The 15188-nt window shown below is 33.7% G+C and overlaps 2 protein-coding genes across 2 annotated transcripts in view; one reads left to right on the top strand and one right to left on the bottom strand.

Moving 5' to 3' along the window:
- Positions 1-6150, bottom strand: part of LOC113521051 (protein MON2 homolog) — a 69556-nt gene extending 63406 nt beyond the window's left edge. The window contains exons 1-6 of the mRNA XM_052894974.1: positions 5924-6150; positions 4429-4560; positions 2832-3014; positions 1796-1925; positions 1112-1212; positions 386-511 (exon numbers count right to left, since the gene is read on the bottom strand). Coding sequence (XP_052750934.1) covers positions 386-511; positions 1112-1212; positions 1796-1925; positions 2832-3014; positions 4429-4560; positions 5924-6043 — 792 coding nt within the window. The 5' untranslated portion in view covers positions 6044-6150. The remainder of the gene's footprint in view (positions 1-385; positions 512-1111; positions 1213-1795; positions 1926-2831; positions 3015-4428; positions 4561-5923) is intronic.
- Positions 6151-6881: 731 nt separating this feature from the next.
- LOC113521066 (uncharacterized) overlaps positions 6882-15188 on the top strand; it is a 67299-nt gene continuing 58992 nt past the window's right edge. The window contains exons 1-2 of the mRNA XM_052894973.1: positions 6882-7315; positions 14221-14889. Of these exons, the coding sequence (XP_052750933.1) occupies positions 14599-14889 (291 nt within the window). The 5' untranslated portion in view covers positions 6882-7315; positions 14221-14598. The remainder of the gene's footprint in view (positions 7316-14220; positions 14890-15188) is intronic.

Below are 15188 nucleotides of genomic sequence, written 5' to 3'. Positions count from 1 at the left end.
TCTGTCCCATTCGTGTTTCAACCGTGAAGCAGTTGTGTTTGCATAGCTGTGTTTCGGTTTGAAGGGTAGGATATGGCGTGAATTTACTGGGTACAGAGGAATAACACCTGAGTCCTCAGGAATGGCAACGTATGGGGGGTATCATGGGCGAAACAGTGTACTCTGTTATGTCCATGGTACTCTACTCATGTCTATAGACGACAGTTACCACTTTCCATCAGGTGAGCCGTCAGTTTGCTTGCCATTCTAAGTTGTATGAAAAAAAATCGTGTATTCTGTGAAACATTGTGCTGCTCATATGTATAGATTTTTATCTATCCATTAACCCGTCAGTTTTGTTTGTAATTACAAGTCTTATAATGTAAGTGTAATAAAATCAACTCACCTTAAAAAATACAGGTGAAAAATCAGTCAATACGGTATCGAGCAATTCTAGACCGAAAGTCTTTGGCACATCTGAGATACCGACCAGCCAGTGTGCTGCGTCGCCATTTATTAATTGGATTATGTCCTGAAAAACGAATTAAATGTTTATGTTAATATTGACAAGTAATATTATAAAGAGGTAAAGTTGGTGAATTTGGATGTCCAGGGTAATCACAGGTACTGGTACAGTAGAATCTCTATTATCCGGACAAAACGGGGTCAAATCAGATCCCATACAGATGTCACAACTGAAGCGCATCTGGGACTTGGCCGCAATGTATAGATGTGATTTATTTTGTCAAAGATTAATAACTAATTATTTTCAATCAAAATTTTAAATTACACAGGTATTATGTAATCCATTATCATTATAGCTTGTAATTTTATTATATTGTATTATATTATAATTATATTATCTTAATGACTTATGCGAACCCCTTTACATAGTGAAAAAAATATTAATATTTATTTATTGTTTGATTCGACTTTGAAATCGATTCGATTTGGATTATATGGAATACACCTGGTTTTATTTGATTCAGATAATCGATGTTCTACTGTATATACAGGTCATAAAAATAAATAAAGAGGTGCAAATTCTTTAGGGGAAAGGGGTATTTTCCACTGGGTTCTCTCTAGGCAGAGTACGAATTTTAAAAATATACAGAGATCCTATTAACGATACCTGCAAAATAAGATAAGCGTCTACAGCGCAGGGTTTCAGGTCTTTCGGCGCCTTGCTGTTCGTCTGTGGCCTCACATCCGCTGGATTCACTTTTAGTGTGCCTGTAAATAGATTTTTATTTATTTCATTAAAATGCTATTTTGCCAAGTTGGTTAACTATTTGCAAGGGACTATACTTTTCAGGATAATAATATAAATTTATAGCCATTGTAAAAAAGTACAAAACCAACTATCTCAGACTCAACTTCATTTATAACTTAAAAATAAAATAACTTCATGGCCCTTTCACTGTCACTTGTGTTTTCCATTTTTGGATATTTTTTTTTTAAGGCAAACAAGCTGATTACCCAACTGATGGAAAATGGTAACCGTCGTCTATAGACAATAGCAGTATCATGGACATAACAGAGTATACGGTATCACCCAGGATACCGCTAATTAACACGCAGTCTTGCCAGATTTATTATTGTTTTTCACGACCACTATTTAAATAAATTAAAAATGAGTAACAAACTAGTGTTAACAAACTAGCTACGTGACAAAAACTCAAGAATAGCTGGTTCAATATGTTAAATTTTTTTTTCAAAAATTTGTTGAGAATTATTACAATTTTGCCCCGAAAATGTAAATACCACATTACCTCCACCCGAACTTTTCCTAGCTGAGTAGAAAATGTATACACACCATCGGCCTCAGCGAGCGCCCTCTCGAAGACGAGTGCAACGAGCTGGCGGACGGTGGCGGCGGCCGCGTGGCTCGTGCTCACGTCGCGAGTCTCCGACGCCGACACCATGCGCATGCACATCACCATCGTCTGTAAATACAACCGCTTCAAGGTTACTTCTCAGATTTCATGGGTATCTTATCAGAGGTAGACTGTACAAAAGTCGTTTGCTTAGGTATCTGTCTTATTCGTGTTTCTACCGTGAAGCAGTTATTTTTGCATGGTTGTGTTTCGGTTTGAAGGGTGGGATATGGCAGTGAATTTACAGGGTACAGAGGAATAACACCTGAGTCCTCAGGAATGGCAACGTATGGGGGGTATCATGGGCGAAACAGTATACTCTGTTATGTCCGTGGTACTGCTCATGTCTATAGGCGACTTCTACCAATTTCCATCAGGTGAGCCGTCAGCTTGTTTGCCATTCAATATTGCATAAAAACAATCTATCAAGTAAGACTAGTAATGTTTCTGCTTTCAAGCAACTGTTTCTTTTTTTTCAATAAGTCATAATGAAATGGTAACCCCGCCTGTACTCTCGGTATACGCTGACGGGGCACCAGTGAGTGATAATAGGTGAGTATGTAAGCAGGTCAGTTAGCCTATCGTGACGAGTTCAATAAGAATTGTTCACGATGTTTTCCAGGGGGAACCACGTGGAGGTCGACCTAATAGGGCATATTGCTAGCAATGGAGCTGTCAAACTCCATTGCTAACAATCCCTTTCCCCCCAGATGGTTACTAGTAACCATGTAGAGGTTGACTTGATGAGTTTGCAGTTACTTTGCTGATAAGAGAATTCAGCCTAAGTGTGCATTTAAAGATAATCAAGTATACCAATCATTACCTATAATACTACTACAAAACTTATTTTTTCATACTAAGTGGAAAGTGTTTTATAGTAGTTGATAAACAGGTACACAATCCCCTTGATAGCATACAATCAAGGTTGATTAAATAAACAAAACTAGGAGTCTAGATAGATCGAAAACTACTAACTCTTGCCAATGTATCACCATGCACCAAGTCAGAAGTGGTCATGAGCAATGCAGCCGTCTGCAGCAGCTTCAGCTCCAATACACCAGCCTGTCCTAGGTTGTAGAGACAATCGACCACATGCCGAGCACCCTTGGCATCTATACCTTGCTGGGCAATGAGCCTTTGTACTGTACCAAGGCAGAACTGGAAAAGAAATAATAAGGTTTTACTTGTGTAAATCTATATTTAATCAGCAATTGTTAGGGTTCTGTATCAATAAAATACAAAGGAAGCCTTATGAAGCTTTGTCTGTCCTTCTGTCACCTTGGTATATCTCAGTAACTACTAATTGTAACAAAAGAATCTGATGTATATTAATAATTATGTGTCAGTATTTTTCTAGAACTATCCTCACTTTTCATGTCTCTGACACTCTATCATGACTTGCGATACTTGATTCACAATAAAAAGTAATGATTATCTTGTGTTGTTCCTCATTTGATATATAATAGAATAGATTTTAATTTTTTTTTTTATCTAAAAGAAAAATTTTTACATTTATATTTTCTTTACTAGGAGGACCAAAAAGTTTCTCACAATTTCACAATGATTTCTTCATATAGTGTTCCACTTAGACTAGTAACTAAGCAGGACACTATATGAAAGGACTTTATTCGAATATTTTGAAATTGATTTTTATTTATTTTTACTATACTACATAATTTTTGACTTGTGGTCAAAAATGTGTAAAAAATCATTGCCCTTTAACTCCAAAGTTTGCAAGACAAAAAATCTGAAATAATCACAGTTTTAAAGGTATTAAAGGTTTTATATGATTATTATAGTATTACTTTTTCAGAAATTATTAAAAAACCTTTAATAAAATTAGTTATGCAATCCAGTTTTTACTATATATATATATATATATATATATATATATATATTCTTTATTGCACTTGTAAATTACATTGTTAATGCATTTGTGAATATTGTAAGCAAGGGTGGACTTATCTCTGACAGAGATCTCTTCCAGTCAACCCAATGCAGTCAGAAAACATGTTGTTAGCGGGCAGCTCAAGTGCTACAACTATTAATATTTAGTGTACATAAACAAATATACAGTTAAATAAAATATTAAGAGACATAATAAAATATTACATTAATACATATACTATAAATAAATTTAATACCTACCTACTTATACAATGGATGTTAAAATAAATGAATATACTACCTACAATAGCAATTTAGTTAAATGATTTTAAGGTTTGAAATATGGTCCAAAAAAAGAATTGCAGTATGAATAATAATAACTACATGTTTGTTTCATACAAAAAATGCATTAATGTATGTATATAACTCTCAGTATAAGTTCGACTCACACATAAATGGTTTTTTTCTTAGTAATATTTGTAGGCAAAATTTCTATATGACTATTACTTGTATGTATACAACATGTGTTTCAAAATACACTAAAATGTATGCCTACATCCATTTAAAGTCAAGACTTAACCCGGCACTAGTTACTGTCACTATTATATTATTAGTTTATAATAAACAAATAAAAATTAATACAGTACAGATAAATATACATTACAAATAATAATAGATGTATTACCTTAATAATTTTTAAGTCTTTAGACTCACATCCTTGCACTAAAGGATATAATATTTGATTAACTACTCCATACAGTGATGCTTGAGGATTATTTGATGCTAAAGAAAGCTTTTCAATTGCTTCATCACATGCCTGCAATAAATATAGTTTGATAATGAGAATAGACACATATTTATTTATACATACATTTCTTTATAAAACATGTGTTTGTCTCATTTTTTTTTAATCAAATTTTTGTTGAGGTTGAAGTGACTATGCCAGCCTCATAGGGATTATCTGAAAGTCAGTCCGTCAGGGACACCTTTACTCACAGATATAGCCATCTTGCATTGCGACTGCCAGGTTGACCCAGTATTAAATTGACATTACCGTTATATAATGGTATATAGCCCAGAATCCGCTGTTTCAGGTTACAATTCTAGCTACATTCCAGTAGTCTCATATTAGTAGAGTTTATTTGGTAGATTATTTCTACTAGTAATTACTTTTCACAAGACACTGGTATAGACAATTTAAAGAAAACTCAAGTAAAATTAAACAAACTTCTGAGACTAATAACTCCACTTATAATCTTTACATGTGTTAAGTAATTAATGATAATGACATAGGTCTGCTGTATTAACAGTTACTAATTGTAAATACAAACAAAGTGTAACCTTGGGAGAGAACAAACAAGGTAGATTAATATTTTAAAGATCATTAGATTTAAAAGAGCCTTACAATTCAGTTGTTTTTTATATGTGCATGTTATGTGATACCAATAGGTGTATTTAAGGGTGGAGAGTGATTTATACCCAGCCCAGAATTATATGGTGTCCACCCCATTGTTTTCCCATGTTTCAAAGTACATAAGCATCTTTTTAAGGAGCCAGGCCACCTTAGGAACATATTCTTAAATATGCTAATGATATCTTTGTCAATTTCTCTCTTGTTCTTTTTAATAGAAAGCATTTACTGCGATGCTTGTTCAATACAGTTCCCTCTTTTCATCAGTTGGGTTCTTAAATGATCATGTCTAAACTATTAATTATTGAAGCTATTTAATTTAAATGACTTAGCTTATAAATTATGATAAAAAGTATCCTATAGATTATATCAAAGTATGGCCCATCTATACCCCAAATGTTATGCAAATTAATTAATTATTAATTTATGCTTTATAAAAGTAATAGCAGTGATGCAGATCATACAAACTACTATGAACAGTATTATTATGTATAGACTAATTATAAACCATACTTTCTTTATTAAACAAATCAATTGATACAAGTAACGAATGTATATACATTTGCACTATATATTAATAATCATACAGAGCATTTGTTTGCATAAAACTGCTAAAAGGCAGCTAATTACTGTCTATAATTAGCCAGGTTACTTGTCTTAGATTCTAGAAAATATATATTGGATACTGTATGACAAAAATAAATTGAGCCAAAAAGTGATAACAGAACTATTACTAAAAGAATATTAAAACCAATAAATGGATAAAAACCTCTCTTATCTGAGGATATTTCTTCTTAGTTTCTAAGCTTAGATTTCTAAAGTCATTTTGCAAAACTTCCATGAATTTCTTCGTGGAGTCATCGCCGGTCACTGCACTGACGAATGCCATATTATAAATAGTTATTGTTGTTAAATTTTAAATTATCATTTCAATAATTCATTATTTAAGAAAAATTAAAAATATGCCATGTACACAATCGACATCACAATTTTCTGGTCAGAAATTTCTATCTGTCAAATCAAACAGAACGTTTAAGATTTTAGCTATTAAATTATATTAAATATTGTTTGCTTCAAAACAGTATTTGACTACGATTTAAAAAAATATGAAAGCATTAAATTGCAACATGTCATAAAGCAAATTATTTTTATTAAATTGTACTATAATCATGGAATAACGTACAAATGAAATCATAATAAATATATTTCTGAACGATGGTTGCAGTGGGTTACTTTTTAAGCAGAATTTATAATTAAAAAATTTAAATAGATTTCTATAAATTTTATTTTAAAATTTTATACTTTAGATTTAAAAACTGCAAAATTATTATTCAATAATATTAATTAATAAAAATGTTTTATAGTTTAACAAATACTGTTATTTTCATCCTGAAATAGACCGATTGCTTTTATTTGTTTTCACCTTGTTATTTGCGTGATAATATTGAATGATTGTTTGCAGTTTATCCTTTCTTTATGCTTAATTATTTACCTCGGAAATTACTATTATTTAATTAATATCATCTTGAAAGACAAAAATAGAAGTAAAAGTGAAAGAAGATATGAAAGAAAAAATACGGTGATCGATGATAGATGACCCACTTTTCACGGGTAATTTTTTTCCAGTATAGCAACATCGATTACTGATTGTGCAGAAGAAAAAACAATGGTGTGATTCCAGATTTTTATTTGTAAGTATTTATAGAATCCAATATCAATTTAGCTAAAGTAACAGTTGTGTATCGAAAAAATTGTTCATCCAACAAACCATGGTGATATCGAGGTGTAGAACGTGTAGTTTCCCCTAGAAAAACCCTTTGCAAGATTGACGTACTGTCATCTCAGTTTTTTACTCTATTTATTCAGCTTGATTCAGCTATGCGCCATTTAGTGCAATAGATCGGCGGATGTCTGCAGATTTTAGCACATCTTTAAATAAAACGCGACAGAACGTAAGTGCAATGGCTGGGTGGTTCTGACGTCGCGACGTCTGCGCGACTTTTCAGCCACCCGCTTTCGCATTATTTCGTGTGAAAATTTCATGCCGGCACGTAGTTTTCTTCAGTTGAGTGCGATTTGCATACATTTTTTGTTGGTTCGTGTTCAGTGAGTGCAGTGTGGCGACCTCGGTGGTTTCTGAGAGGTGACCGAGACGTGACAGGTAACGTGTCAGCTTTTATTGCGATGCAGCGAACAGTCGTGCGATCAGACCGCACTCGGTAAACAAAGCAACATGTTTCTTGCATATTTGTAAATAATTGTTCATTTACTAATGCAATTACACTCATACACACAATGCATACCATTGTCTCCTGTATGTGGAGGCATTAATGTTTAAAATGCATTGAAAACTTTGAATTGATGATAATTGAATTGAAAGCTTTATCTGGTAATGACCACACTTTCTTTACATTCGATACATTTTCATTTGCAATATTTATGTATACTTAATTTTATTTATTTGTACATTATAATTTTTTTTTATATACTAATATGATGCATACATCATATTAAGTAATTAAAAACTTGTTATACTACAATGTATTAATAAAAACGAAAAGGCATCAGCGATTGTATGTTTAAAGTTTTTGTTATGAATGTCATATTTTGTTTTCAAGTTAACTTCAATTATATGATTCTGTACATTTCGTTCAATCTATGTACTGTACTAATTACTTTTATTGTCATCAACAATTATTGTGTTAAATATATGAACTTTCATAGTAGTTACTGAAAACATAAGATATTTCATTGTATTATTCTATCTGCCAATGATCTCTAGTTGCCTGTTTAAGTTTTAACAATTAAAAAAAAAAAAGAGAATATGTTGCAAAAATATCCAATGTTAATATGTTCAAAATTGCTATCAATTCTGTACTCGTTTTATTAATTTTTATTTTTTTAGTTAAAAAGCTTTATAAATATGGGAGGCCTTGGTTCTATACTAGTATTGTTAAGATAAAACTGAGCTTTTTTTTAAACTATTAATAAAACAGGCAACATTGCCTGCACTATTAGTTTATGCTACTAAGGTATCAGTGAGGGTAATAGGTGAATATTAAGTGAACTCAATGGGCCTATTGTGACAAATTTACCAAAAGTTTACCTTGATGATATCTAGAGTCATCAATCTGACAGTACATTGCTAGCAATGAGGTCTTTAGTACATTACTAATAATCTCTATGTCTCGAATAGAATAAATTGTGCATGAAATGAAATGAAATGAAATATTTATTTGCTTTAAACAGACATTTGACATTATAAGGGCCATGTGACACAACTTTTTGGCATCTGTCTAATTGCCTTAAAATTGTAGGCATGCAAATCTAATTTATTCCTTAAATAAGGATACAAATTTAATTTATACTAATACATTATTATGATCATAGAATAATAAAAAAAAGAAAAAAAAGAAAACAATGCTCAAACAATTATCAAGTCAAATTACATATTCAATATCGTCAAATAAAATTAACAATTACATTATTATTATTAATTAAATACAAATTACATTCCATATGTTATGTCAACAGCAAATTTATGTCAAGTCTTAAGGATTTATATTATTAATAATTATGTTAACTATTTTTGGGATGTGTAGGCATAATATTCTCCCATACTGTAAAAGACCTTATCCAGAAGCCATAGATGAAGCCGTTTCTTAAATATTTTCAAGGGAAGGTCTAAAAGATCTGAAGGAAGTTTATTATATATTTTTTGGGCCATAAATGAAACATTCTTTTGGTACAAGGTCAAATTACTTTTTGGTATCACAAGTTTATTTTTTCTGTGTGATCTAATGCCTTCTTTGAGTTGTCCACATGTATTAAATAATTCAGGGTGTTGCTTAATAAAAGTACATATAGCAAATATATACATGCAAGTCAGGGGAAGGATTCCTAATTTTTTAAATAATGGCCTACAAGATTCCTGGCACCCCACATTGCTAATAGCCCTTATACATTTTTTTTGCGCTTTGAGGACTCTTTCTATGTCAGGCGAATTCCCCCAAATAATCAAACCATAACTAAGTGCCGATGAAACGAATCCATGATATGCACTAAGAGCAGTCTGTATGGTTGCAATCTGGCGCAATTTATACAATGCAAATACAAATTTATTAATTTTTTTACAAACATTATCAACGTGTTTCTTCCAATTTAAGTGTTTATCTAACGTGATACCTAAAAAAGTAGTGGAATCCACTACTTCTATATTATTATTTTTGTAATTTATATTTAGGTCAAGGCTGGGGCTTGAATAAGTTTTGAAATGAATTATTTTTGTTTTAAGTAAATTAATTTTTAATTTACATTGAACAAACCATCAAATAAAAATATATATATATATATATATATATAGTATAGTAGTAGTATCCTTGATTAAAAACAAAACTATCTGATAACATATTAAAATATAGGTAGGCGTCTTCTGTTTAACAGTATTTTGATTTTAAATGGCAATTATAAATTAATTTTTAAATGAATTAAGAGCTCACTAATACAAGTATGTATACAAGTATGTATGAACTTTAACATGCTCATGTATGTTCTAAGCCAAAATAAATTCAGCTGCTACACAATTATTCATAGATAATGACATCTGTCATTTGTCCAATTAAGATATATCATTTGGAAGATTACCATGTCTTGATAGTAAAAATCTAAATCTTACTACATATATAATTTCACATGAAGTCACTTGCAGGGTAGGCAGATAGAACTATCTGCCAAAGGCTTCTATTCCCTATTTTAATATTGTCATAGTTGTAGAATACTGATAGATCTGACGAAGATTACATATAAAGATCCATCACTATTCTACGACTGACAATATGTAAAAATTTCATGTCAAGATGTTCATGCTAATCTTTGAACCTGCTCAATGAATTTTAATGAAATGTCATAAGTGTAAGAAGTTTATAGCACTTTTCCAATATAATTTTTCCCATTCTTAAAAAAAATCTAATTACTTTCTTTTTACTTGTTATAATTTGCTCTTTGTTAGCATATCACTGTAGTAAAATTAGTACAAATAGTGCACTGCATAGAAACTTTTTAATTAGACATTCAAATATATTTAAAATCCTTTATTTTTTTATGGTTTGCGGTATTTAACGAGTCCTGAACTCGCTCGGATATGGGTGACGGAATGCCTATAGAAGAGGGTACATGGTGTATTTACTAGTAATTTAGGTGCAATTTTTGAGGAACATGAGGAAGGTAAATGAACGGCCAGATACCGGCAACAAATTAGTGACTTCTGCCGTCTACTGGTCTACAATTCGAGGGACGACCGATCGCCGGCCATAAGAAATGACGCATGGTGGTTATGAAGGCTCAACAATCATATAGTTGCATTACAAACATTGTGTTAGAATGATTGAAAGAGACTTGTAGAAAGCGGCAGAAGAGTATCAGACCTCTTACCACCATAACTGTCAATAGGATTGCTAAGCCTTCCGGATTGCCCGGGTGACTCCGGTAATAATGGTTAACCCCCCAATTCCCTGAAATGCAATAAATTCTCTGGGTTTTCTAAAAAAAATATGCAATTGTCGCTCGCTCGTCGCTACTCGCTTTGCGGTCACAACACTGCGCACCTGTCTCTAATGCTTCATGTGAATGCGTATTCAGCAAGATAGAGCAAGTATGAAGCAGGGAAAGAAACCGAATGTGTATATTTTTAGTAAAAGCAGAATTACAGGCACTAATAAACTTCGATTGTTTATGTAAAAACCATTATGATTTTGTGGCGAAAAACCAATAAATATTAGATGCTGCTGGAAAACAAAATAAATGTAAATATCAATTAATGTTTTTTTTAATACTCTCCCCCCTCCACCCTCCATCACCCACTTGATAAAAACATAAAATTCTCCCGGGTTCGTTCATGAGTTCCTTTCGAGAGTTGGCAACCCTACCTCTCACCATAGAACTGAAGTTCAGAGTGCATGTCACACTGCTACCATGTATGCATCCTAATTGAAATAATTGAAATATGGGCTTTTTATAAATATAAATATTTAATAAGCCAGCATTGGACAGGCAACTCCCTTGTTGCAAGTGTACATGGGCGAGGGTAGTCGCTTTCTATCAGGTGCACTGTTTACCTTCTGAGCAATAAAAATAATAATAATGCAGGCACCTTCATTATTTTGTGTATGTTTTGTCTTAATCAAATGACCATCTTTAGTTTACTATAAGTTCAAAAGTCATCTAAATAAGGGACTAATTGATTCTGTTATTTTTTTTATGCAACTTAGAGTGGCAAATCAGTTGTCGGCCCACCTGATAGAAAGTGATAACCGTCGCCTATAGACATGAGCCATGGACATAACAGAGTATACTGTTTCACTCATGATACCCCTCATGCGTTGCCATTCCTGAGGACTCTGGTGTTATTCCTCTGTACCCTGTAAATTCAATGCCATATCCCACCCTTCTAGTCGAAACACAGCCATACAAACACAACTGCTTTACGGTTGAAACACGAATTGGGCAGAGGTACCCAAGCAATCGAGTTTTGTACAAAGTCTCCCTGTGGTGTGCTTTTGTTATTATTTATATTATTAAATCAAATTGTATTATTAAATTACTATTTTTTAGCAAATACTGTTTTGTATATCCAATCCAATATTAGGGCATCATATTTAAAAAATATATATTTCTGGTAGGCTGGCCTTACCCTACCTGGTACCCCTGGACAAGTCTTTAATGTTTAATCCCTGTTGATACATATGTAAGTGAATTGAGCTATGGGCCTACAGAGCTGACTCCATCCTCACCTATCTACCTGGCCCCACAGTTCCAAGGCACGTCTCTTAACATCTCTAAAAGCATTGGGATCCTTGGTGTCGACATCTCTAGTGACGTACAGTTCCGTGGCCACCTCGAAGATAAGGTGAAGCTGGCATCCAAAAAACTCGGTGTGCTCAATAGAGCGAAGCATTACTTCACGCCGGATCAGCGATTAATGCTTTACAAATCGCAAATCCGGCCCCATATGGAGTATTGCTGTCACTTATGGGCGGGAGCACCTAGATACCAGCTTGAACCCTTCGACTCAGTGCAACGACGAGCTATGAGAATTGTCGATGATCCCATGCTTGCAAGCGGTATCGAACCCTTAAGTCTTAGGAGAGATTTTGCCTCACTCTGCGTGTTCTACCGCTTATACAACGGATTGTGCTCAGAGGAATTATTCAATATGATGCCTACGGCCACTTTCTATCATCGTACGGCTCGCCATCGGCGGGGAGTTCACCCTCATACCTTACAGCCTAAATGGTCGCGTACAACGCGGTTTCAGAGATGCTTTCTCCCACGAACACTCAGGTTATGGAATGAGCTCCCTGCCGAGGTTTTCCCGAGAGACTACAGCATGGGGTTCTTCAAAAGGGGGTAAAGAGGTTTCTTCAGGGTCGGCAACGCGCGCGTAATACCTCTGGTATTGCAGGCGTTCATAGGCTACGGTAACCGCTTACCATCAGGTGGGCCGTATGCTTGTTTGCCACCTCAGTGGTATAAAAAAAAAAAAAAACCTTCTGTATCCCTCCACCATATGTCAGTAGCGGAAATGGAGTTACCATTTCTTATATATTGATTAAAAAAAGAACTAAGCGTGTCCATGAAAGCTCTGCTTTAATTTTCTTTACGCAATAATTGATGATGATGACATTTAACAATTTTTTTAACAAATATAAAAAAAAATACTTTTGTTTACTGCAACAATTTAATAATTTACCTATAAGTTCAAAGGTTTTTCGTGTATTTTAATTTATATGCTTATAAAATTTATCTACTTAAAAAAATCACTATTGTTTTCGATCCTGTGGCCATTATGTTGTCTTGAATATAAAAGAATGTCGCATACAAGGACATATTTTACTCAATTATGTTCTTTTTAGAGAAAAAAATAAAGTTATTTTTAATAATAACAAGTTAGTTCATTCTCGGAGGATGCGATACCTAGATGCAGCATGTTGTGTTAAGTTTAGCTCTAAGTTATTTTCGTTGTACGATGAGTCATCGACCCTAGATAACACAATTGTTATGTTCAACATCATCGTACTGAGATGTATTTACGTATCCTAATAGGGTTGTCACAAACTGCGTTTGTTTGATCTCTTATTGATATCTTTCAAAAGATGTTTTTTTTTTAAGGATGCTACTTAGGGTGATTGTAAAATGTAGATGTAGAAATCATCATTGGGTCTCGCCCAATGAAATTGTCATTAAATCGATTTAATATTTTACTAAGCCGATAAATAATGTATTTTATTGATTTATTAAAATAGTATTACAATCTTGTATATACTACCGCTACCTACTGCTAACAGTTCTACGACCATCTATATTAGCCTTCGATTTCTGACTGTCATTTCGTCCACGCACGTTTTGCGACACGTGTTTCGCCTCTAAACGAGGCATCTTCGGGCAAATTATTAGATCGCTGCAATCTATAGTTTGGATGCCGAACGTTTAACAATATGCTCCCAACAGCGAGAACTTCTTGTAGTAATAATGGTGACCAAACTTTGAGTGTTAGCAATCACACATATATTAATGGTAGCGGAATTAAACCAAATAATTCTAATCAAATAACTAGTGATATGGACTTCCGCAAAATAACACTTATTTCAGTATTTTTTTTTATACAACTTAGAATGGCAAACAAGCTGACGGCCCACCTGATGTAAAGTAGTAACCGTCGCCTATAGACATGAGCAGTACCATGGACATAACAGAGTATACAGTTTCGCCCATGATACCCCCCATGCGTTGCCATTCCTGAGGACTCAGGTGTTATTCCTCTGTACCCAGTAAATTCACGCCATATCCCATCCTTCAAACCGAAACACAGCCATGCGAACACAACTGCTTCACGGTAGAAACACGAATGGGCCAGAGGTACACAAGCAATCGATTTTTGTACAAAGTCTCCCTCTGGTGAATTTGTATATGTTATGTTAAGTGAACAGTATGGCTGACATGATGATGATGATGAGACTTGTATAATTAATTCTAACTACCATTTATATAATTATTGTTTCATTGTTTCAGATAACAACAACAAACAATCCTGCAATACAACTTTCCAAAATTAAAAAAAAAAAACTCTCAAGACTGTTTAAATTATATAATATAGTTATTCTCGTAGTTTTAAAGGAAGCAAGGGGCGGTAAATGAAGAAGCATGCAACACAGTGAGAGAGAATCAAAAGACGGATCTAGCTATTTATTTAATTATTAATTAATAATATTAATAACTTGTTATAATTACTTTCCTAGTTATTCATTGTATTCTATAGATTAATACGTATGAAATGATTATTTGGATTCGGCTGTATCGAAACATTTGAGTTCATAATGGTCACGGTAATAGGGTCTAAAAGCGAGGTATTTATCTGACAAAGTCGACTTGGTTTTTTAATGGAGGATCATGGACATGGCATCGAACGTTTCGTTGAGGAACAACAAGCAAAGGAAAGAGAACCTTATTACGAGGAAGCAGGATAAGTCCCCGGAGAAGACCATAAGGGGTACAAGGGGCGCGTACAGAGGTATCCCGTCGACCTCGAAGCGAACGGACGAGGAGAACGATGCAAGCTCCACAGAAAGACTGGACAGACCAAAGAAATTTATATCGCAGAAGAGCAACTATGGTTTGGGGAAGAGGCCCGACTTCTTGAAGAACAGAAACGTGCATTTAACTTCGTCTCGTTATGGACAGGTGAGTTTCTTGTATTGTCTATTTAATTGCAATCCACCACTCGCATTTCAGCCATTATCTGTCCACTGCTGGACATAGACCTCCCCCATAGACTTAAATTTTTAATATAAGTTAAATAGCAAACTAAGTTAAAGCATTTTTTCTAAATTGTTTTGAATGAAATTTGAAACGGTTCGTTTTGCAAATTCATTGTTTTTTTATACCACTGAAATGGCAAATAAGTTACCCTAACCTATGAACGTCTGCAATACCAGGGGCGTTACGCGCACATTGCCGACCCTGAAGAAACCTCTTGATCT

Source organism: Galleria mellonella, unplaced genomic scaffold (genome assembly GCF_026898425.1).
Source record: "Galleria mellonella isolate WM207_F2 unplaced genomic scaffold, CSIRO_AGI_GalMel_v1 utg261, whole genome shotgun sequence".
In the NCBI taxonomy this organism is placed as follows: domain Eukaryota; kingdom Metazoa; phylum Arthropoda; class Insecta; order Lepidoptera; family Pyralidae; genus Galleria; species Galleria mellonella.
The sequence above is the reverse complement of the archived record's forward strand: the minus strand, read 5'-3'. Positions and strand labels throughout refer to the sequence as shown.